Source organism: Tachypleus tridentatus, chromosome 2, assembly GCF_004210375.1.
Source record: "Tachypleus tridentatus isolate NWPU-2018 chromosome 2, ASM421037v1, whole genome shotgun sequence".
Taxonomy (NCBI): domain Eukaryota; kingdom Metazoa; phylum Arthropoda; class Merostomata; order Xiphosura; family Limulidae; genus Tachypleus; species Tachypleus tridentatus.
This window is the reverse complement of record NC_134826.1, coordinates 62,552,952-62,578,628: the sequence shown is the minus strand read 5'-3', so window position 1 is coordinate 62,578,628 and position 25,677 is coordinate 62,552,952. Positions and strand designations below refer to the sequence as shown.

The 25,677-nt window shown below is 32.7% G+C and overlaps 1 protein-coding gene across 13 annotated transcripts in view; it reads left to right on the top strand.

Annotated features, from left to right (window-relative positions):
• The window catches only part of LOC143243970 (2-acylglycerol O-acyltransferase 2-like), a 30,768-nt gene extending 15,765 nt beyond the window's left edge, over positions 1 to 15,003 (top strand). For 10 of the 13 annotated variants that reach the window (XM_076487867.1, XM_076487868.1, XM_076487866.1 and 7 more), the window contains 3 exons: positions 5,419 to 5,593; positions 5,980 to 6,179; positions 7,041 to 15,003. In XM_076487867.1, coding sequence (XP_076343982.1) covers positions 5,419 to 5,593; positions 5,980 to 6,179; positions 7,041 to 7,192 — 527 coding nt within the window. In that variant the 3' untranslated portion in view covers positions 7,193 to 15,003. The remainder of the gene's footprint in view (positions 1 to 5,418; positions 5,594 to 5,979; positions 6,180 to 7,040) is intronic. The other 3 variants (XM_076487871.1, XM_076487872.1, XM_076487873.1) reach the window with 2 other exon arrangements.
• The last annotated feature ends 10,674 nt before the right edge of the window (positions 15,004 to 25,677 follow it).

Here is a 25,677-nt window from a genome sequence, read left to right as displayed (position 1 = left end):
TACTCTCTGAGCATTCCCAAAACAATTGTAGAAATCAGCACCCCAGTCTTTATACCCCACCAGTTTGGCACCACCTCTGAACACGTATCTATCATGTGACTACTCTTAACCAATAGTATTGTGCCACCTTTAATGGCATAACTAGCTCCATCTGCTATTCCTGCTCTGTCCCCACTTTCTCAGTTTACATGGCATGGTTTAGATGTGACTACAATTTTTGATTTATTTTGTTACTTTTTCATTGAAAGCTTAATCTCAGAATTTTTTTTAAATTTTGCACTTGTTCCTAAATGTAAAATTGCAATTTTAGATTTGGTTAAATTCTTGTTCCTGGATTCTACATTGTTTATATGAATTTGAGATTTAATGTGGTGGACAATGATATTTCTATCATAGACAACACCATGCATGACAAGTCTTCCCAAAACTTTTATCTGATGAAGAAGTACAAGCCTTGGCTTGTGGGGAGTTAGCCTTCCATTTGGCCAGTGATTTCTTCTGCTCATCTAGTTGACCACATTTTTGAAGAGGCCTACCCTACTTAGGAAGAAAATTTGGACTCTGTTTTTCCAATATCTTCCTTTTATTTGATCTTTCACAATCTACATCATTCAGGACATTTCACTTCTTTCTCCCTTCTTACAACTTGTCAGTCAGGTATGCCATGTTTTAGGTATTTCCCATTTAACCTGTGATTCCTCCTGTGTCTTATCAGGTGAAAGTCCACCTTCAGTTATATTTTTCCTCATTTCAACATTATTATTCTTTCTCAGATATTTTCTAATTAACTACAGTCTGATACAGGCCTGCCTTATCTCCATCTTTTGTTAGATCAGTATGATGTTCCTTGACATATAATCATACCTCTGATTCCTTTTTGGATTTTCAGAGTTTAGATTATATCTTCCTCACCTGTTGGGCTTGAAGCCTGGGCTTTCATCCACTTCAGTAAAGTGTATTTTTCCAGCATTTGCCTTTTCTTGACCTCACATTTATTTTACCTTTCCTTCCTCTAGTTAATGTCTGAGGGTTTCTGTCAATCTCTTGATGTCTTTTAAAAAGAGCTCAGAACCCTCCTGTGGGTCACCATGGATTGTTTATCAAACTCTAAACCTTCCTTCAATACTTGGCTGCTTTGCTGTTTGAGCTTATTAGAGAGAAATGTTTTACTGAAAGGTGTTAACTCTCCCCTTTCTTCCCTGTGAGATCTCCAAAAGGGCCCTTTTCTGCATGATCTTGTTTTTCAGAGTTGTCCAGATTTTCTAGGATCACAAATTTATGGAGCTAGGTTATGTTCCTCCCTATCTACATGTTTGTATTGTCCTCCAATTACCTACCAGGATTTGCCTATCCTGGCTTCCTGCCCTTCTTTCTCATTCTGGCCTTTGCCTTTCTCAGTGTATTCCCATCACTATCCTCATTGTAGCTGTATCCATTTTCATACATGAATGAATTATCTGTGGCACAGCATATGTTTTAATATCTTGTGGGTGCTAGATTGCTCCACTTCTCAACTGTGTGGCTGCACTACACAACAGATCTGTAAGCTCTTTCCCTTTCCTTGTTTTCCTTCCTTCCTTCCTTAGGATCTCTCTTTTCTCAGTTGTCTTTCCAAAGGTGTTCAAGACCTCTTTATACAAAGGAGTTAATGAGCAGCTGGTTCTCACTCATTAAGATTTTTATTCTCATCTCTTTTTGTTCACCAAAACGAGGGGTGATTGGATACCAATTATAGAATTGTCCCAGCCAAATTCCTTTCTGGAACTTCTTTGCTTGACCATGGAGCCCTCTCTCTCACTTTGGTGGATGTTTTCCCAAGAATGGATGACCAAATTTGGCATGATTGATGCCTATCTTTACATTACCATTGCTCCAGAGTCATGTAAGTTTCTTTAATTCATGCGTGAGAGTCAAGTGTTCCAGCTCAGGACACTGCCATTCAGTCCCTCTTTTCAACTCTGTGTTTTGTCAAATTGTTTGCTTGTCATCTTCACTCAGTAAGTCTTGTTTCTGGATATTTATTCTCATTTACAGTTAATGAATCACACATGTTTGCTTCTACAGGAAGCAGCATGGGTGAGTTTTCTAATCAAGTTGGAGAAGTCCTCCTCATAATTCTGGATACAGGATGTCTACCTTGTATTTACCATTAATTGAGTAATGACATTGCCTGTAATACCAGTTTTAGCTTTCACTGTTCTAATAGTTGAGTCGTGGCAATGCCGAGATCTTGTATTGTCAGTTTTGCTTTGTTGTACTTTTTGCTCCCATGATGGTTTTGGGAATTTTTCCAGCTATTACTGGGCTGCTTGCTTCTCTTTCATAATTACAGTTGCTTGACATATGACACTTATGGTTAGCATTGTTGGAAATTGTTCACATAATCCATATACTTTAGCCATCTACTATTATTACATTTTTTTTAAATCTTGTTATATGTTGATACAGCTCACACCCTCTTAGTGCTCTTACAGTTGTGCAAGCATTACCTTTTATGTCCATTATATGTTACTTTCCTCACTCCTGAGTGTAGAGCTTACCTTTTCCAGAAGTAGTGCAGTGCCCACAGATGTGCTACAATTTCATCTCTTAGCACAAACCCATTTATTCTGGGTGGTAGCTTTCCACTTAATTTGTTCTTTGTGCATCTACACTGGTCCTTCATCTTTGCACTATGCAACTCTAACCTTTAGTGGGAGAAGAAGAAAGTCTTTTTAAAGTTTACATTTTTTACACTGAAAATGTATTCCTTATAGGTACTTACCTTATCTCGCACACTTTCCATCCTTCCTCCCCACTAAAGCTGATGTTTTTTTTATTCCACTACCTTTCAGTTCTCAAAAGTGAGAATTGAGTGAGAATAGCAGAGGGAATGAACTGCACCATTGTAAGTGGCAAAATAATATTGGTGGACAGTAATCACATGATATTTACATATTTAGAAATGTCACAGTATTGGTTTGCTGATTATTAAAATTATTTTAGCAATGCTTAGAAGGCAGTCAACACTTGAGATAGCCTTTTGTGTGAAAAAGATAAGTACCTTTCAGAAATACACTTTTAGTGTAAGAAAATGTTAACGTACATGTTTGTTCTACATTCAGACATTATGATATTCTAAAATACCTCTAATAAAAGAAACTCGTGTGATGGTAATTGAGCACTTAGCAACTGATGCACTGTTTTCTGTAGGTAAAACTAAATTATCTGTCTGGATTATTTGTGTTAGAAGTATTTATAAGAAACTAGTTAGTTGAACAACTTTGAAAAGTGGTGGATCCCTCTCCCTCTTCAAAAAAAAGAAAGATTCCATTTAAATGGATAAGCAATTGGACAAACAGTTTGTGTTTTAGCAACCATTTCAGTTTTTATTACATGAAATCAATATCAAATGTATGTAATGCTTATTGCCACACTTGGTACAAGTACCTTTGTCTCATTGCCTGCCAATATTCAGCAAATTTGCACGGTGAATAATGCACATACATACTACATACTGTCCCACCATCTACATGAAGCCAAAAAAAAACACAAAGAAACTGCTATATGAAGTTCAAATTATATTTGCTAACAGAGCTGGTTGATTAACAGTCTGTTACCTGTGAGTATTAGTATTAGTTAATAACACATTAATACTTTTACTCCCTAGTCTTATGTATACAAATGGCATCATTTTGTGGTAACGTACCTCATCACTCACGTGTGAGTAATGCACAATATGTTATTAATTCCATATCATACAAATCACAGTGCTTTAAATTTGTAATGAACTATTTGAATCTGGTTTGTAAGGCTTATTCTTCAGCTTTTGTTATGATTTTAAAATAATGTTTAGGTACAAAAACACATGTATACACAACTATTATATCACAATGGAAAATAATGAATGCATTATAAAACAAACATTTGAATTGTACATCCTTGTTTGAAATAATTTTGTTTTTTATTTCTCAACTGGGTTATTTATTACAAAAATAAAATATACCTCTTGTTAGAACAAAATCAATGTGAGAGAGGTGGTCCTGAAAGTATGTGAATTTTCATACAGATGCATGTCACTCATTTTTGAATATAAGAAAAGTCATATTTATACTTAATAACCCTAAATATGGCAACAACAACAAAAATTGGGTCAAAGCAAAATTCCCCAAATATGGCCTTGTTAATCAAAATTACAATTAGATAGGTTAGTGTTAATAGAATAATCAATGCTACAATTAAATTGATTAATGCCATGAAAATAAGTCAGTAATTGAAATTGGTATTTACAATAACATTTTATTTATTCTAATTATCTAACTAATTCAAACATTGTCTTTTATTAATTTAAGGTTGTTCAGTTACATTAACTGATGTCGCAACTCATGAAAATAATCAACTAACTGAAACACATGCTTCAGATTGTTACCTATTTTCTTACTATTTGTCTAACATGAGGAGAATCAACTAGTTTAATGTGATTGCTCAATAAGTACAATGATTTATTGATTACCAAATTCCAATAAGTACCAAGCTGTGTTTGTTATTAAATATATAATTTCAAGTAGAAAAACAATAATTCAGTTGATATTTGCAAAAAAATAAATATTTGATATTTTACTTTAAAAAAATATGGTTTACTTGAGAAATTGAGCCAAAGTTTTACAAGTAAAAGTTCATTAGATTAAAAGAACTAAGAGTGATCAAAATTTCATGTTCTTATACATGCTTTTCATAGGTTATTACAACTTTGTATAGAAAATACAATTTTCAACCAGTATTTCTACACTCAGTGAAAATATTCTTTGGAATTTTATATATGTATTGATCATCGGTAGTATCGTGATTGTGTTTTCCTTGCATTTACACTTTATGAACAAAAACATGCCAATTATATAACAGAGTAACACTAAGATAATTTAACAAAGTAATGTTAAAAGAATGACTAAGAATGCTGAATGTCCATACATCAGTAAATCGTCATTATGATTCAGTTGATCCTTGCATGCCATTACAATAAATATTACAATTAGTATAATCACAGTGAAGTGGGACTGTTAGAAAACATTATTTGTTGTAAATGGTATTTTTATAAGAACTAATCATTTAGTATTTAACATCTCTGTCATGCAATGAATTTTACATTTGATTTTAGTATTAACTCAAAAACAAAAGGTATATAATTTATTGATGTGTTTTATAAAATCTTGATTAATTTTGATTGTTAAAATTTGATGGTAAACTTCTCATTTGTAGGAATTGCTCCCTTCCACAATATTATGAAACTAATGATTCTAAATTTGCAAAGAACCTTCACATCTAATGTGTAAACTAAAGTTATTATCTGTGATTGAAAATATTTTTTTATTTTATGAGAGGATGGTTTAAAAGGAACATTAGTCACATATGGATTAACAGTTAACTGATCTGTCTTTGCAGGTGCTTGCTCCGTTTCTAAAGAAAGTATTGAGTGGCTGTTAACAAAGGAAGGAAAGGGTAATGCTCTGGTCCTTGTAATTGGTGGTGCAGTTGAAGCATTAGATGCCCACCCAGGAACTGTTAACCTTGTTCTGAAACGAAGAAAAGGATTTGTTCGTTTGGCCCTTAGACATGGGTTAGTATTAGCTGTTTTTTATATATTAAAGGGTAACCCTTGTAGTTAACTTAAATGGTTGTAAAAAAAAACTATTGTGTAATTGATGTAAATATTTTAGAGTTCTCATTAATAGGATAGCACACAGAATCACAAGACCCAAACTTGGGTGCTTTCAAGTAGAGACAGTTTGAAGTGCTCAGTTTTGAGTCCCATTTGAAAATAATCAAAAACTTTAGAGGCATTCCTATTAATTTTTCATAGAAGTTTGAAGAAAGCACTGTAACCATTCTAAGAAAAATGTCTGAAGAAGACATAAATTATGAACAGTAAAAAAAAAAAATAGATGGAATACAAATTTTGTATGATCTGACATCTACTGTTAACTTCTGTATATTTATATTTAGGGTTCCTTTAGTTCCAGTCTTTTGTTTTGGAGAAAATGATCTATTTGATCAGGTTAACAATCCTGATGGGTCTTGGCTTCGAAAAATGCAGGATAAACTAACCCATCGCTTAGGCTTTTCTCCACCTCTTTTCTATGGAAGAGGAGTATTTCAGTACAATGTTGGCTACTTGCCATATAGGAGACCTGTGACAACTGTTGGTATGTCATTGGTTTTTATTTGCTGCCTTTTAATATTCTTTAATATGACCTAGAAAGTGATAACTTTAGAGAGACTTTAAATATATGTATTTATAATGCATGGAACACTTTTCTGCTCATTATAAAATGCTGGACAACTTAATCGATATGTAAAATAATCTATTAATGTTTTTGATTATCCCAACCATCCAGTAATCAAAATAGTGCCGTTATCATTTTTGATTAATTCAAGTTTGTTCAGCTTAATTAATTGATCCACATTATTGTTTCTAATTATGCAGCTATGTATTGCTATTTTTAATTATTACAACTATCTAATTATTTTAAATATTTACATAATTGTATATATTTTAAATTTTATGAAAATAATCAATTTTTCCAATTAAAATATTTTTTGGGGGGTAAAAGGTATGCAGTGCAAAAAGATATTAACCTTAGCATGATATCAAATAAACTGTTTATCTGTGTTTTAATTAAAATATCAACTTAAAGTTGTTCAGGAATCCTTATAAGATTTCAGTTAGAAAGTTGAAAATTTCCAAACAATTATTCATTCATCCTCAAAACAGTTTTAAGCCTTTACTTCCTCCTGGAAGTTACATTATTGATGTTCAAGACATTTTGTTTCCATGGATTTAATAATTAAAGTTATTTATTACACAAAAATACACAGCAAGTAAGTTTATGATAAGAATTCTGTTTGCATAGTTTCTATATTACAAAACTTAATTTGGCCAGAACCTAGAGTCCAGCACAGAAATTGCTGCATTGAAGAGTGTTGTGTATTTGTTTTTGACTTTGTGATAACTGATCACTTATTTTGGGCCTGATATAAACTGTTTCTTTTCTTTATCATCATAGTTGGAAAACCTATTGAAGTTGAACAGAATGAGAATCCAACTGATGAGGAAGTTAATAGCCTTCACAGTAGGTATATGGAAGACCTTCAGAACTTGTTTAATGAATATAAGGATAAATATGGAACACCAGGCTTAAATCTTCAAATTTTGTAATAATCTAAAGCAAGAGATTTTATCAGTATTTGTCACACCTGCTTTTGTAATGTCAAAAATGTTTATTGGAGATAAAAGTATTAGATTTTCAAGTTACTTCTGTGAAGATTAATTGCATCAATGTTTTCCTTTTATTGTCGAGTAAAACTTTTAATATTTTGCAAATTGGAAAAAATTATTCACAATTACTTGATAAATTTAAGGTGAAGAAACCTAAAAAAAAATTAACATCAAACAATGCTTGTTGTCTAATTGGAGAATAAACTTTATGTACTTAGACGTCCTACTTACAGTTGGATTAACCTTAATTTTGTATTCTCCATACCTGATTTTATTTTTGATTAATTAGAATGAAATACATGGTAACATTTTCTGGCATTTAACTTTTCAAATTGATGTATCTGTTTCAGTTTAAATTTGTTTTTAAATATTTGCTGAATGTGTCATGTTATTACTAAGAAGAAATACTAAAATGTCAAACATGATACAGGTTGAGCATTGCTATTTGTTTTCATATGGCATTAAACATGTTTAAAAGTGTGAGTAAAAAATAGTAATTTTGGTCCAATGATAAAAGATTTTAACTAACTGGTAAGAAATTTGTAAAGATGTAGCAATAATAGCAATAATATTTTGATTCACTGAAAAGGATTTCTGTAGTATTCACCACTGTCTGACTGAATTCTTGAAAGAAAATGTTGTGATAAATTAAAGTCCATTTTCTACTTGTGTATCCTTGGTTTATATTCAGGATGTTGAAGAAACATTTTCAATAATGTTGCAGCATTAATGAAAAAGTTTTCATAAGCTGCATGACCCTTTCATCATGGGTCAAAGACCATGTCATCATGTTTGTTGACTTGCATTTAAAATTTTATTGAACTACTATTTTATGAATTTATGTTAACAAATTTGGAATCAAATTGTAGATTATAATTCAAATTTTTATGTTATGTATGAGTTAATTTCTTAATTTAAAAGTGAATATTAAAAGAAGACATCTAAATATAGATTTTAGTGAGTCGTGGTATATTGATTGCAGCACTGTTTAAAATTAGATGTTTGTGATATGAAAACACTAAGTTTATAGTTTCATACAAATTAGGAACTCAAATTACTAATATCATCAAGCTAGAATTTAAAATAAGAACATTGTATCTTTTTATTTTGCCAAGATATGGCTTGTGTACTGAATCAAACAGTGACCTCATTCATCTATTTTTGCTTTTTAAAACAGTCCCTTGTATACACTTACTGCAGTATATAATATGTGAATAACCATTTAACAGCTTATAATGTACCTTTTATGGTTTTCTCAGCCATTTTAATTTATGAAAATGTCATAATGTTCTTTTGAAACAAGATTTCAAGAAGGTAGGCAGAAAAATCTGATTTCATACATCTTAGTTACTGAGCTTAATAAATTACAATTTTTTGGTTATTCACCTGTGTATATATGGGTATGTATGTGTGTGTGTGTGTACATCAAAATATTTTAAAGGTTTTATATATGAAAAATGTTTAAAAATTTTTGATATCTTGTGTGCGGAATTTTAAAAGACTTAGCAACTTGCATGTGTGCAGCAGCAACTGGGTTTGAAGATCATAGCAAGAAGAGATAATTGTTTGCTTTACTTCTAGATTTACTGTTTTATATTTTAAGAAGAGTAAGTTTCATAACTTATTTCTAAATATTAATAATCTATATACACATATAATGTATAATTGAAATGTGACTATATATTGCAAAATACTAGTCCACTGAAACACAGCCTAGACAGGGAAGACTAAAGGTCAGTTTTTTTATTATTAGATACATAACATGTAATGTTATGTTATGTAAAGCTAGACATGACTGTAAGGTCAAGTAATAAAAAATAATAAATGTATAGTGTTATGAGACTTAAGTTACTTACACTAAACATTTGTATCTTCATGCTATAATAAGTAGTCATTCTAGCATGAAAAACAACGTAACTTACAATTATTTCCTAATTTTTTTATGATGGTTACAAGGTTGGTCAACTGACAGACCTGACATAGTTAGAATATAGAAAATAACTTAAAGTATGAAGTCTTATTGAAAACAAATGTTTGAAATGTATTTAAAAGGCTTTAGAGATTACACAAATAATAGTTGAGATTTTTGGAATGAAGAATTTTTTTTAATCATAACATGAAATTGCTTTGCACTCAGACCAGTAACAAAACAGACTCTATTTTCACAAACAAATCTTTAGTAAAATTATTTTGTTAAAAAAATCTGATTTTTTGTATGCAAACAAATGTAATCTCTACTAAATGTCTACAAAATTTTATGAAGATGCACTTTCTGTGTCAAAAGTTATATTGCAAATACTTAACATGTGCAAATGTGTAGACAAACTTGTGTGTATTTAATGAGCCTGTAGCAAAAGGGTTAACAGAACTTCTACATGGTTTTAAATGCTATTCTTGAATTATTAGCTGAAATACCTCAGAAAAAAGCTTGTTAATGAAATGACAAGTTAAGAAACCTCTAAATATTTAGTTATAAATTATCAAACCCACATAATGTGCCTCAGGAATTATATTTTTCTTATATTTATACAAGTACTTTATGTAAGATTTAAAATAATATCTTAAATTACTTTCTACTTGATACTTTTAAATTATATTTTTAGAATTATAATGCATAATTACATAAGTCTTAATACTGAAGGAAGAATGACACATAAAGGTTAGTCTAGTTTTTTTGCTATGCTTGTGTAATATAATATTAAGATGAAGTTTTTATAGTAAGTATATGGTACTGTTATAAACATAAAATTACTAACTTGCTTCAAACAACAATTCCTATAGTATGACCAGCTAACAACAAGTTTTAATGTGTATAAGATACTATTATCTAGATTTGTAGTACAAATAAGTTCAGTAATCATTGGGTGAGACTCAGAATGTTGGTTTATACAGTTCCCCCCCCTTGCAATATTGTTTTAGGGTAGCCAACTCTTTAGGTTCAAACATTTATCTTATTAGAAAAATGAAACAAAACTCATTTAGGTAAGAACATGATGGTTAGAACACATTAAGGTTTTCTCAAGTAATTGCTTGATACCCCACTTGCTTTTTGTGGCACTGTGTGCTGTGTTACCACAGTAGCTGCATCTATGAATGATATTGGTTTTGAACATTGTGCTGTAATCAATTAGTCAATTAAGTAAGGATGTCAATTGAGAAATTTTGAATGAAAGGCCTTTTCTGTTTCAGAATAAGATTGGCCTAGTATAACATTTATGGTTATAAATATTTAATCACTTAATTTCCACATGATCAGTGGTTGAAAGATCATGGATGTGAGATGAAGATGAAAGCAGTGAGTAAAGGAACAATAACCAATGTCTGTCATAAGGTACCAGTCATTATTGTACTGATTACATAAGGTACCAGTCATTATTGTACTGATTACATAAGGTACCAGTCATTATTGTATTGATTACATAAGGTACCAGTCATTATTGTACTGATTACATAAGGTACCAGTCATTATTGTATTGATTACATAAGGTACCAGTCATTATTGTATTGATTACATAAGGTACCAGTCATTATTGTACTGATTGCATAAATTAACATTAAGCTGAGACCTGGTAGAATATTATACATTTACTGAAAATAATTACAGTTTTAAACTGGCACAGAGACAGGTGAAGCACATTAAAGAAACTGATGTCAAAATGTTATTGGATTAAAATGTTAATTATGTACTAAATAGTTATATAAGGCTGTAATAGTAAGATCATGATATTCCTAAGTAAAATAGAAGCAGGGCTATCTCACTATTATGGAAATGAGGATGAATCTAAGGACAGGACAAAACAGCTCTAGATATAAACTATCTCTTCAAGTTATAACAGACCTTTAACTTTCATTTTACAAATACAGGAACTATTTAGATATTACAGGGGTATGAAATCATGATATAACAACCACATCTCCCCATTCCTTTACTTTATGTTGTTTCTGTGGCTAACTTCACTTGCAGATTTTTAATCCAGCTATCATTAAACTGCATATCTGTTAATTGAACTGAAACATTTATCTTAGAAAAGGGAAGTGTATACAGGCATGCATGACTTATTGGACATAAATGTAACACCAATATGTGACAAGAAACATACCTATTAGAAGACACAGTACAGCTTAAACTGAAATGTGAAAATGCACTCGGAAAGCTGTGTATAATAAAAAAGCTAAATGCACACTATCGTAAATAGTGCAATGAAATAACATTTGTAGCTATCTCACACATGACTCTTAGTTTCGTTTCCACTGAGCATAGTTGAAAAAACATACAAACTTCTAATCAAATAAACTTAAAACAGCATCACATCCCGAGTGTAATAAGTTTGTCATTAAATTAAAGCTTAACCATACAACTACATTTGCTTGGTTGCATATGAAAAACAGCTCTTTCTGTTCTGTTTGAATAATTTTAACAAAAATGAAGTAAACATTTTTAAAACTTAAATTAAATATTTTTCCCATGAAGTCAAAGGAAAATAAACAATTTTAGATAATTGGAAATTAGACTAATTAAACAACAAACAAACTACAAAACCTCAAGACAGGAAGTAGAAAATCAGAATGGCTTCCTGGTGGGAAACTAAAAACAAAAATAAACCTAATATCAGAACACTAGGAATACCTCACAGAAATTTTATAAGAAGACAAAAACTATAAAATAACCCAAGCAGGGCAATATGTCTTGAAAACTAGACTTCACCTTCCTTATAAAAGAAAATGAATGAATAAGGACATTTAGAGTGATAAGATATTATTTCTAATTGTTTTTAACTTTTCTGTAACAAGTGGAGGAACTATGGATCTAAAAATATAGGATAGTCTGTGTGGATGATACTTCCAGACAGTTGATGATCTTAAAGTGGCTATACTTAATTGTACAGGGCTAATCAAGGATGAGTGTTATCGTGTTAGGCTGCATATTAAAGGGTCCATAGTTCTTTGCACTTTCAATTGTGTGTGCCAATCAATTCTTTTATTCATTTTAAAGATCCAGATAAAACCTTTTTTAGCAGTGAGTGCTGCTTGCTTGATGCCTTACCTGCAGACTATAGTTCAAAATTAGGGATGAGTACATCTTAAACTTGGGAGGTAAGCAAACTGACCAAGCTGATTGGTCCACATGTACATAAAGTGCTACTGCAGTAAAAAAGTTTAACTGGATTCATATATGGTATTATGAAATGTGTAAAACTGTTTATTTTTAATAGAAACTGTAACAAACCATAATCAGTGTCATCTGTTTATCAGTGTCCTTGGCAGTCATTGATGTAGGCATGTTGCTCCTGGTGTAGTTAGGGTGGAGGAAATAAAATCCCGTTTCTGTCTGTACAGATTTCACTCTGATGTATACATCAACATCCCTCATGTAAACATGACAGATTTTATTAGTTCTGCGAGGCAATCAGTATATTTGCTAATAGTTTTTTATATTTGTTTATGTATGTTGTAACTAAATACTGAACACATTGAGTGTAATGTAGGTTAAGTTTTTGTCTTTTCATTTGTTACTGTTTTATACTTGTTGGTTTACTATTCTTAAAAATGGAGATCCTTTTAAATCCTAAACAAAGATGACTTAGTTACAGCAACAGCAATAATTCCCACCATACATCTTACAAATATCATAAACATTTATTACATTATTTTCTTTTATTTGTAATTATATAGCATTTATGGTATAACAGAAGTGCAAGTATAGTTTGTGAAAACAAAAATCAAACATAACCCAACTGTAGTATAAATAACTTGGATGTTAAAAAATTACAGATGATAATGTTAGTTCTTGTAGAATTACTTACCCAAATTTTTTAAGTTCATACTAACAATATCATTTTTGGGAGGTTTTTTATCTTTCATTGTTATACTTAGTTAGTTATATCTGAGACAATTTGCTACAAAGCATTAAAATTCTAGTTTTGTAAGACTAATTCCAGAGATTATTGTATCTCACAATTTTCTATTTCTTATGGTAGTTTCAGTTTTGTCTGTCCACTAGTTTTGAAGCATGTTTTTTATAAGTCATTTTGTGTGATTTTTTATTAATCCATCCTCAATTGAGGTTCCTCTTGGGAAAATCAAAATCATAAGTGATTTGTAAAGGAAATGTTGCTAATTCAAAATATGATTTTCATGAGTCAATTGAAAAACAAATATTTTTTTTTGTAACAAATTTGTTACCAATGGATTGAATGAATGGCCTTTACAAATGTCTTTATGTAAATTGTAATACTGTCAGAGAGATTATATGTTTACTGATGTGTAACACATATTTTGTGTGAAATCATTAAAAAGTATGTTTATGTTTTCTTTCTTATCAAACTGACCTTAATAATAATATAAATTAAGGCAGACATCTATAAATTGTTTGGTGTTTCATTAAAGTAAATATAATTTGTTTTTATATTGAGCACAATACTATAGCTCATCTGTCAGTATGGCACTTGAGACTAATACTGAACTATTAACCATATTTGATTTCAACATATACAGTTGATAAATACTCATTATATTTGTATATACTCAGGACACTACTGTAGCTCACCTGTCAGTATGGCACTATATCAGAGTGTTAGTCATATTTGATTTAAACTATTACAAGTCATAAATACACAAACTTTTTTCATAACTAAAATGTAGTAAGATTGATGTGGGTTGTTTTATTGAAAAATTGTTTTGTTTTTTATGCCTAGTCAGTGTACATTCTAGTAAACAGTATGTATGATAAAACACACCACCATTTTCTTTGAATAAAAGTTATTGATGGCTTTATGACTAATATGAGCCACAGTTTAGATGGCATGGAGATAACAAAATCTTTACATTTGTAAAAGTTTCTGTAAAAGTTGCATTGAATGATAGAAAAAACGTTCAGGTGTGTATTGTTACTGTTGTAAATACAGAGCTTATGCATTACTGTATACAAGGATATAAAAAGTATTTTGTTACTGTGCCAAGTTTCTTCCGGCATTATAAAGTAATTGTTTCCCATGAATTGTGCTAATTGTCTTATGCTAAGCTCAGTTTTCAGGTGATTGCATATTGTGTGTCATGAACAGCAGTATCATTTATGTATGTTAGTCACATTTACACTATCAGAAGAACTGTTTATTGTTTGGGGTTTCATTTCTTTGAGGCCTGCGGATTTACAACGCTAAAATCGGGAGTTCGATTTCCTTGGTGAACTCAGCACATAGCCCAACGTGGCTTTACTATAAGAAAACACACATTTCTGTGAGAAACTTCCTTGTAAGGTAATTTTTGCAATCAATTTTCTTGTATGTAGTTTATATAGGTAGTGCTACAGACAAGAAGTAAATATTTTTGTATTTTTGATGATACGTTTAAAACGTATCAAAATTTGTAGAAATAAAATCTTTACTTGTAGGAAGTGTTATTAATTATCAAAGATCCTTTAACGTAATATTTCCTGTGAGTGCAAATAAATTAAAGAAATAAACATGGTATGTGTTTCATTTAAATAATAAGCATAATTTATTGTGAGTAAAAAACACAAAAAGGGACTTGTCTGATTATGGTAACTAGGTCTAATGATGATAACTGTGTTAACAAACTAGTCGACTGTAATTCATAATGTGTGGGTGTGTTTTCGTATAGCAAAGCTACATCGGGCTATCTGCTGAGTTCACTGAGGGAAATCGAACCCCTGATTTTAGCGTTCTAAATCCTTAGACTTACCGCTGTATTAGCGAGGAACATTTAATTGATAATAAAGATGTTAGCTTTCATTGTGTTATCGTATGTCACTTTTTTGTTTTTTTTACTCTTTAATATATTATTAGCAAATATATCTGAAAATAAATGAAACGTAGCTTTGTTTAAATGTCTTGGCAACCTCATGGATTTTAGGACCTGTTTATGTCAACATCTCAGTAATTGCATCATGTGTATGCAGAATTAAATAGAAAAGTATTCGATTAATAAACAAAAACTGAAACAGTTTACAGCAGCAAAACTGTTGCACATGAAGCTGAATTTTGTTTAAAAAGAGTCACGTTGTAACTTTGATTTATTGTATTGCTGCTTAATAGATAAAAAAGTAATTTTTTTAAAAAAGTTATTTAAAAGAATTAGAAACGGTACAATAAAACTTTCACAATAAATTAATAATGTAACATACAGTACAATACTATAATATATGCGTAAAGTGTAATAAGATATACTTTATCAATCAATAAAATAAAAACGAAAGCAACGTGTATAAGTGATTACGACTTTCTTAACTTTTGAATATGTAAGAAACGTCCACCTTTCTAATTCAAATGGGAAATAACAATCGTTCTATGTATATCACAATGTTAACATTCGGCTTTGCTTTTGTTTACTTTAATTTCGCGCGAAGCTACACGAGGGCTATCTGCGCTAGCCGTTCATAACTTAGCAGTGTAAGACTAGAGGGAGGGAAGCTAGTCATCACCACCCACCGCTTACTCTTGGGCTACACTTTTACCAACGAATTGACCGCTCCCACAGATGAAAGGACGAGCATGTTTGGTGCGACGGAGATTCGAACCCGTGACCCTCAGATCACGAGTCGAGCGTTTTAATTCACGTGGCCATGCCGGGCCCTCGGCTTTTCAACTTGATGATGAGGTAATTTAACAGGATAATAGATTTTACGGGCACTACTGTTGTGATTATAATACGTTAGAAGTATTACATAGTCGCAGATGTATATTTGGGAGCTTAGTGTTGATTTTTTTCTTAACTAGACCTCTTGGACAGGTGGTTAAGGCGCTTGACTCGTAATCCGAGGGTCGTGGGTTCGAATTCCCGTCACACCAAACATGCTCGCCCTTTCAGCCGTGGAGACGTTATAATGTAGCTTCCCTCTTGTCTTACACTGCTAAATGAGCGACGGCTAGCGCAGATAACCCTCGTGTAGCTTTGCGCGAAATTCAGAAACAAACAAAAACAATAACTAGACCTCCATGTCCGAAACTACCATTCAAGAAGTCACTGGAGAGGTTAAGATATACAATAAATCATCGAACTCTTAATAAATAAAAAAGTATAAAAAAAAAAACATGGACGATAAATTAACACATAATACTAATATTAAGATTCATCATAAAGCGACTGTGAATGTCCTGCAGAACAACGATTGGCTTAAGACTGAAGCGTTACAAATCAAATTTGGAAACAAAGTTAGTTCTGTATATATTTTAGAACCGCTGGTGTGGGTAAGACTTTTATTGCTTAGCAGAGAACAACGTTTCGACCTTCCAAGGTCACCTTCAGGTTAACAAAAGAAAGCTAAAGTTCGGTTCCGGAGTTGTGTGTGTGTGTGTGTGTGTTCATTCTAAATAGGTATTTTAATATATACCAATACTGAATATCGGTAGTGAACTCCTTCGTAGTTTGTTTCAGTATTTTAACAAGTGAAACTAACCTGACAAAAGAAATTGCTCTGTGACTATCACATTCCATTGAATTATTTTTTGTTGTCATATAAACTATTTCCAATTGATATTCTGTTATATAGATAGTGATTAAGTGGAGTAATATTACAGATATGGATGTCCTTGAATTAATCTTTGTTTCACACACTGATAAACAAAACACCATTGATTTTAACAGTTTGTTTGGCTGCTTTTGATAGAACATCTGCCCTTGGACTTCTGTACACTTGTAAGGATAAGGAAGAAAACTAGTTGAGTTTGTTACGTTCTTGGAAAATGAAGGTGCTTTACAAAGTAGTTTCCACCAAAATTATAATTTATCGTATTTAAAAACAGCTATATACGTGATTAGTTTGTTTTAAATTTCGCACAAAGCCATACGAGGGCTATCTGCGCTAGCCGTCCCTAATTTAGCAGTGTAACACTAGAGGAAAGAGCTATTTATCACCAGTCGCCGCCAACTGTTGGGCTACTCTTTTACCAACGAATAGTGGGATTGACCGTCACATTATAACGGCTAAAAGGGCGAGCATATTTGGTGTGATGGGGATTTGAACCCGCGACCCGTGGATTACGAGTTAAGTGCCTTAACCACCTGGTCATGCTGGACCAAATACGTGATTAAAAGAATATGATAATTTAGCTGGTTAAGATTCCTTGCAGAAGGATATAGTGGGTTTGAAACCCCGTCATACAAAACGTGCTCTCCCTTTTAGCCGTGAGGGTGTTATAATGTTCTGTCAATCCCACTATTCGTTAGCGGTGGGTGGTGATGACTAGCTACCTTCCCTCTGGTCTTAAGCTGCTAAATTAGGGATGGCTAGCGCAGATAGCCCTCGTGTAGCTTTGCGCGAAATTCAGAAACAAACAAAACTAGCATTGATAGCCGTCGCATAGCTTTGTGCAAAATTTTAAAAACAAACATACAAACACAACAATCTCGATGTAACTTTCCACTAAGAAAATAAAATCGGGTCACAAATATATACAAAAATGTCCTCAAGTTCTGTTATTTTTACAGATTACTACTATGGTTTGCGATGTCTTTTTGCTAGTTCTTTATCAGTAAGTTTTGTAGCAAGAAGGTAAAATTATTCTTTGGGTGGACCTCATCATTTTTTAGCACAAAATATATTCATGTTTGCAACAGGTTAAATCGAGTTTTCTATAAAAATTGAGCTTACAAATATCAAATCAGTTTCATATTTTTCCCGAAATGGGGGCTTGAGAATTCTTAGAGGGTTCTCCTGTGCAGTGTATTGTTTATCTGTCAGTCAGTAGAACATAAAATGACGTCAAATGAGGAATGGTTAGCTTTGCAACATATACTATCATGAAGTCAGTAAAACGAGCGCAGGCTATGAATGACAAGAAGAATTATCCACTCTGTAGACTGCAACATGACATGAATTTCAAAAGAAATAAATGAAAATGTATTAATTTTGGTTTTAAATATTTTTAAACAGAACATCTAGTATTATGCGTTGGTGATTTACTTTATTATAATTCACCATACAAAAATATATATTGTTGGCAAATTTAAACAATTTATAAACTTCGACATTTAACTGCTTAGTTTTATGCCCACTTTTAAATTTCAAAAATAAAAAAAATTGATATAACATTGGATCGTGACAGAACTTTTGATAGTTATAATAACGTTAACACAAAACATTTAATAAAATACGCAAAATTTGAGAACTGAGACAACTGTGATATTTTACGTAAACTTTTGGTGTCTTGTTTCGTGAGTAATTATAGTTATTAGCATAACTTAAGAATTAATTTTTTACGCTATAGATTAGATGGAAAGCATTTTATCACAAATTTCGTCACTAGTGGGATTTTTTTCGAATTTGTTGTATTCGTATAATGTTGTGTCTAATTGTTTTTATTGATTTTGTTCTTTATTTTCAATAAACACGGATACTGTTTTACAAATTACTCGTGATTTAAGCACTGATACTTTGTTTACTTTATTAAGTGTTACGAGATTACAAAAAATAGCAATGGTGCAACAAATTTGTTACAAGTACGCGGACTATGGACTTCTTTGATTTTACAGTTAGACACTGATGTGAAAAGTATATGATTTGATAAATATATATCACTAAATAAACACTATTAGAAAAATAAATTATGACACTTTCCACGGTGAATTACAAATATTTGTATATATATAACTTTAAAATATTTTCTGTAAGAAAGATGAATATTATTCAAAAACAGAAAAAAACTTGACAAAAGCTGTTATTCACGGTTACTAGATGGCATCACTAAAGATACTTTTTTATTTTTTCAAAAAGCTTATTTATTTTTTTTCAAACATTTTAATAATTTAGATGTATCAGAAAACAATACGGTATAAAATAATACACAAAACACACTTTGAAAATAGTTGATATATTAATAGTTCTGTCTTAGTATATAATCTCTATGAGTATCTCAGTGAATTAATAAGTTGTATGACATCGTACTCACCTATACATTTATGTAACTTCTGGTGCCGCAGGGGGGGAGAGAAAATTAATTGGTACGTCTTATGGTTCATTTGTTATAAACAATAGTTTTCTCAACGTATTTATTAAGTATGTTTAGTAAATCTCAATATGTTAGAGTTAGCTATATGATTATGTTAGTAATATAATATCATAATGACAGAGCAACGATGCGTTCGACATGCTGTACACGGGGCATTATCATTTATTGGTCTGTTTATAATATGTTAACCGAATTTCCAGGATTATGTTTATACAAATAAAGTAACCTTATTGTTCAAAACTCATCATTTGAGCATAATTTTTAACATTCGGTTTCTGGATATTATAAGTAGAAAAAACTGGAAGCTGATAAAATAAAGAAATTAGACTTTTAAAGTTTGTTTGTTTGGAATTTCGCACAAAGCAACTCGAGGGCTATCTGTGCTAGCCGTCCCTAATTTAGCAGTGTAAGACTAGAGGGAAGGCAGCTAGTCATCATCACCCACCGCCAACTCTTGGGCTACTCTTTTACCAACGAAAAGTGGGATTGACCGTCATATTATACACCCACACGTCTGGGAGGGCAAGCATGTTTAGCGCGACGCAGGCGCGAACCCGCGACCCTCGGATTACGAGTCGCACGCCTTACGCGTTTGGCCATGCCGGGCCCGACTTTTAAAGAAAAGTTGCTTTTAAAAACTATGGTAGTAATCTATTTACCTGGTGGCGTCACAGGTTTGTTTCTGACGAGAAAAAGAGCGCTTGCCAAGTTAATAAATTACTCCCATAATTTTTAAACAAGATTTTTCTTTAAAAGTCCAATTCCTGTATATTATATATGGATAAGGTTGAAATCTTCAGTTTTGAAATTGACATATATCTTTTTGTTGTTTCTGTACAGTGTAACAAAAAAGCATTGCTCAAGACAGTTAAAGGACAACTGGATTTTTTCGTGTACTCTGTTATTACAGGACAATAGAAACGTTATATAAATACCATCAGTCAGTTCTCTCTCTTATTTTCAGGCCTTTTATGATCACGCATATGACCTTAAGGGCAAATGACTGGTCATTCATCTTAGACTCGGAAACAAACAGGTAGTAAGTGTGATGTTATATTTTACGATTATTATTATTTCAGTTCAGTATAGAATAGTGTAACTAGAAATAACAAAAGAAGTTGATACTATGGTTGGATTATAAAAGAAGTTGATACTATGGTTGGATTATAAAAGAAGTTGATACTATGGTTGGATTATAAAAGAAGTTGATACTATGGTTGGATTATAAAAGAACTACTTCCAGGACATCTTTGTTTTCTAAAATCATTTGACGAAATGTGACACACTTTCCGAGAGCAACCAGATCATTACAGAATTGAAGTCCGGTGTGTATGAAGCCCACTTCAGTCGGTCAAATATCTTTGGTCAATTTAACATGAAGAGGGAGTGGGGCATTATTGTCACTGATTACATTGAAGTCAGAACCAAATCCACCAGAAAAAAGTAGCGAAAGGGGTACAGGACATGTCATTCGTAGCATTGATAGTACTAGTAAGGTGTAAAGGGTTCTCCAATTCTTACAATTTCTCAAAGGAGACATGTCGTCATGTTTATGTCTTCACAGTGATATAACTTCCAACTACAAACATTTGTTTTGAAGCTGGGTAATCAGAAAATCCGTGATCTTGCTAATAATTCTGTATATATGTTTTCAATAATCATAGGAAAAAACAACTCATAGAAGCTCAGCTATGAGAACAGTTAGGAAATGGTTCAAATGAAAAGTACAATGTATATATTCAGATGGATATTTCTGTGGAAAAACACATTTCAAGTATGTAAAAGTGAATGTTACTGCCACTAACTCCCCTTGTTATCGAAGCCTAAATAAAACAGTTTAGACACACCTCTTTTTCGTGAATTTTTAATCTGGTGGATAATTTTTTATGAATAAAACTGTTTTGGGAGAAGCTTTGTTTTGCATACTACAAAGCTATTAAAATTATCTGTCGCTGTCGTAAATTTTGATGTTTGTTTGAAATTAAGCACAAGGCTACACAATGGACTACCCTCCACAGGTATCGAAACTAGAATTTTAGCGTTGTAAGTCCGCTAACATACTACCATGCCACTAAGGAGCAATATCGTTAGGTGTTGTTTTCAACTGAGCTCAAATCTCTGCCCAACACGGGTATCGAAACCCGGTTTTTAGTGTTGCAAATCCGCAGATATGCTGCTGAAGGGCGATGCTGTTTGGAAAGGACCTTTCCTGAGTTAGGTGTTAAGAACGACTTGTTCCTTAGATGCTTTCGTGAAACTGGTCTTGTATTTTTATAGAAATGTTACTATCATACAAAAGATTATTTATATAATTTTAGACATTTTACATATAGAGACGGCAAAGTAAGAGAATCAATAAAAAATGGTTTCTATCGCTTTTAGCAATAAAATTTAAAACATAATACCGCGCTAAATATGTGAAATTAAATACAAATATAAATTAAGTATATCTAATTTTTACAATTTCCTAAAAACACTAAAAGGTTAGAAAATCATTTATATATTTGTACAAAGTTTCAAAATTTATACGTTTTCTTTATATGCAATGAATATTTTATTCAAAAATGAATTATTTATTCAATACGACACTTTCCAATAGTAATGAATTGATGTTTGGGTATTAAAGAAATGTGTAATGATATATATATAAAACAAATAATACTCGACAAGTGTTGTTGTTTTTTTATTTCAACTTATACCTTGTAATTCTGATTACGATAATTTGGTCCCAGTGTGATTTATGGCTAATGTTTCTGCCCTTGGATCAAGAGTCCGTGGTTTGAGAAACGATTCTGCTTAAAATCATCCACAATGTCAGCTCTGGGAGTGTTATAAAATTTGCACTAAACCATGTTGGTTTATCAAAAGAACCAGACAAAGCTCTTGTGGCGGATGGTGCCGTTAGCTGGTTACTTTCTCTCTATGAATAATTCATACTTATGGACGACTATACCTAAGAATCTGTGATTTGGTCGTTTAGTCTAAATGCGGATATGATACCGTTCGGGTTGAAAATTCTAGTTGATAAGAGTAGTTTATTTAGTTTGACATCTATTCGACTAAATTAGTTCATCATGGGGACGTTTATTTCAACGTGGCACGTTAGTTCAAGCCAGTTAGTTTTTCTTGTGTTGTATAATTAACACTTACATTCCAGCTTCTCGCTATTCTGTTCATACACAAATATTACGACACTGTAATAACATTTCCTATGGATGCGAGTTATTGCTGTTCACCAAAGGACATTTATACACCGAGTGTTAACCGCACTACGAACCAAATGCTTACAGTGACGTAGTTGATTTTTCTAAAGTGTGTTAAGTATGATGTGCCATTTATTTCAAAAGTTGAGGCACTCGACTCGTAATCCGAGGGGCGTGGGTTCGAATCCCCGTCACACCAAATATGCGCGCCCCTTTCAGCCGTGAGGACATTAAATGTTACGGTCAATCCCAGTATTCATTGGTAAAATAGTAGCCTAAGAGTTGGCAGTGGGTGGTGATGACTAGCTGCCTTCCCTCTAGTCTTACACTGTTAAATTACGGACAACTAGCGCAGATAGCCCTCGTGTATCCAATTATTTCTTCATAATAAATATGAATATGTATCAGTATTTGATAATAACAGACTAAAGACAAAAATGTGCTCAATCGGTTAAATATTTTGGATTTAATGTACCCCTTAAATAAAAGAAGTAAATAAAAACTAACACTATAGATTAAAGGTAAAATAACCCCCTTTTTACGAGCCCTTACGCAAATTCGATAGCAAATTCCAAATTTAATAATGGCGTAAAATCGATAATATTTTTGTTTATCTGTTTTGGGTAGTCCCCCATTGGGACAGCGGTGAATCTTTGGAGTTACAACGTTAAAATCAGGAGTTCGGTTTCACTCGGTGGACACAGCAGATAGCCCTATATAGCTTTGCTATAAGGAAGTCACACACATTGTTTTGAATAATGATGCGCAAAGAGCTTTCTGTACCTAGTCATCTCTAATTCTAAACTCACAAACTTGATGGATGGTAACTGAACAACAGCTTCCACCACCAACTCTTGTTTGAACGAATGGTGGGATTAGACAGTCACTCTTATAACGCACATAGTGCGGAATGTGTTTTTATATGGAAATAGGATGCGAGTCGTAAACCACAGCATACACACTTTGAGCAAGCTAATCATTAGGCTACGTTCGGTCTCTACTGAGATTATATATTAAACTTTATGGAAATGGAATTTTCACTTGGATGGTACCTTTTGAGTACGTGAACTCACCCAGTCAGAGACTCCTATTGAATTCAGGTATAGCCATCCTTAATTTTGAAATACCAACCAGAAGTTGGGCAACCATCACAAGAGATTTGTTTATTTATTTTAAACCATACAAGGATATTTACATATTATAACGAGTCCACAGTCCAAAATACGGAGCAGCATGGAGTCACGAACCACAGACCCTTAACTCACATAGCGACAAACTAAATGATAGGTCACGCGTGGTTCATTAAACGCTGTGGGTTAATTGAACTAATTTACACTGTGCTTATTCATTTCGATTGCTCATTCAGAAAAGGCTAACAAGCCTTTCGAAGTATTATCATAAGACAATCTACGAAACACGACACACTCTCAAAGCTTCTTGAAGCAGAATCATAAGACAATATATGAAACACGACACACTCTCATAGCTTATCAATTTGTTTTGTTTTTAATTTCGCACAAAGCTACTCGAGGGCTATCTGTGCTAGCCATCCCTAATTTAGTAGTGTAAAACTAGAGGGAAGACAGCTAGTCATCACCACCCACCGCCAACCCTTGGGCTACTCTTTTATCAACGAATAGTGGGACTGACCGTCACATTATAACGCCCCCACGGCTGAAAGGGCGAGCATGTATGGCGCGACGGGGATGCGAGCACGCGACCCTCAGATTACGAGTCGCATGCCTTAACACGCTTGGCCATACCGGGTCCATAGCTTATCAAAGTAGGATCATAAGACAATCTATGAAACACGACACTCATCGTTCATCAAAGTAGGATCATAAGACAATCTACGAAACACAACACACTCTCATAGCTTCTTGAAGTAGGATCATAAGACAGTGTTCGAAACACAACACACTCTCATAGCTTCTTGAAGTAGGATCATAAGACAGTGTTCGAAACACAACACACTCTCATAGCTTTTTGAAGTAGGATCATAAGACAATCTACGAAACACAACACACTCTCATAGCTTCTTGAAGTAGGATCATAAGACAGTGTACGAAACACAACACACTCTCATAGCTTCTTGAAGTAGGATCATAAGACAGTGTTCGAAACACAACACACTCTCATAGCTTCTTGAAGTAGGATCATAAGACAGTGTTCGAAACACAACACACTCTCATAGCTTCTTGAAGTAGGATCATAAGACAGTGTTCGAAACACAACACACTCTCATAGCTTCTTGAAGTAGGATCATAAGACAATCTACGAAACACAACACACTCTCATAGCTTCTTGAAGTAGGATCATAAGACAGTGTACGAAACACAACACACTCTCATAGCTTCTTGAAGTAGGATCATAAGACAGTGTTCGAAACACAACACACTCTCATAGCTTCTTGAAGTAGGATCATAAGACAGTGTACGAAACACAACACATTTTTTGTGGTTTTCTTTTCTGCGAAAAAAAGAAAGGCTATCAAAACTTTCTCTATTTAAAGTTGATAAGGGAGAAGTGACGTCATAGTAAACACTGATATAAACAAATAAACAGACAGAAACTATTAAACGGGACGATTACTTCTTGTCTATTCACTTATCAGACACTCGAATCATTAAACAGCAAATGACTTTTAAAAGACTGGCGACCCAAAAAGCAGGAACAGAAATCGCATGACCAACTAACTGCTCTCTCGAAAAACTTTTGTTAGAAAATATGCCAGCGATGGTAACGCGTGTTTGTGGTAACGTGCGAGAAGGACGCGAAGGGACAGCAAAGTGTCGGTATCTAGCAGTCAGTCATTCTGGCGATAGTTCTATTGTGACGTTATGAAGGAGAGAATCTGTTGCAGTCTTTGCGTGGAATTTTGATTTATTGGTTTCGTGGATGGTTCACTGAACAGAAAGTTACAGTTTTTGACACACTTAGCTCGTATGAGGCTGAACTTTCTTCGTGATTTGTCATTGAAACATCGATCAAACGCTAAAACTCTTAAACGCAAAGTTAAGCATTATGTGCATCAAAGAAGTTCCGTAAATATAAACCTACGACTTTTAAGGCAGTGAAAACCAGAGGTCTGAAAGGATTTGAAAGCCACAGGAATAATAATATAATTGCTACTATGCTTAACATTGTCAGTGGCTTGTTATTTATTATCGTTCTTTCTCTTTCATCGAATCGTTCGTTTTGTTCTTTTTTATTATTGCTTACAAATTATTAGCTCACTTTCCTGTTTGTTTGTTCG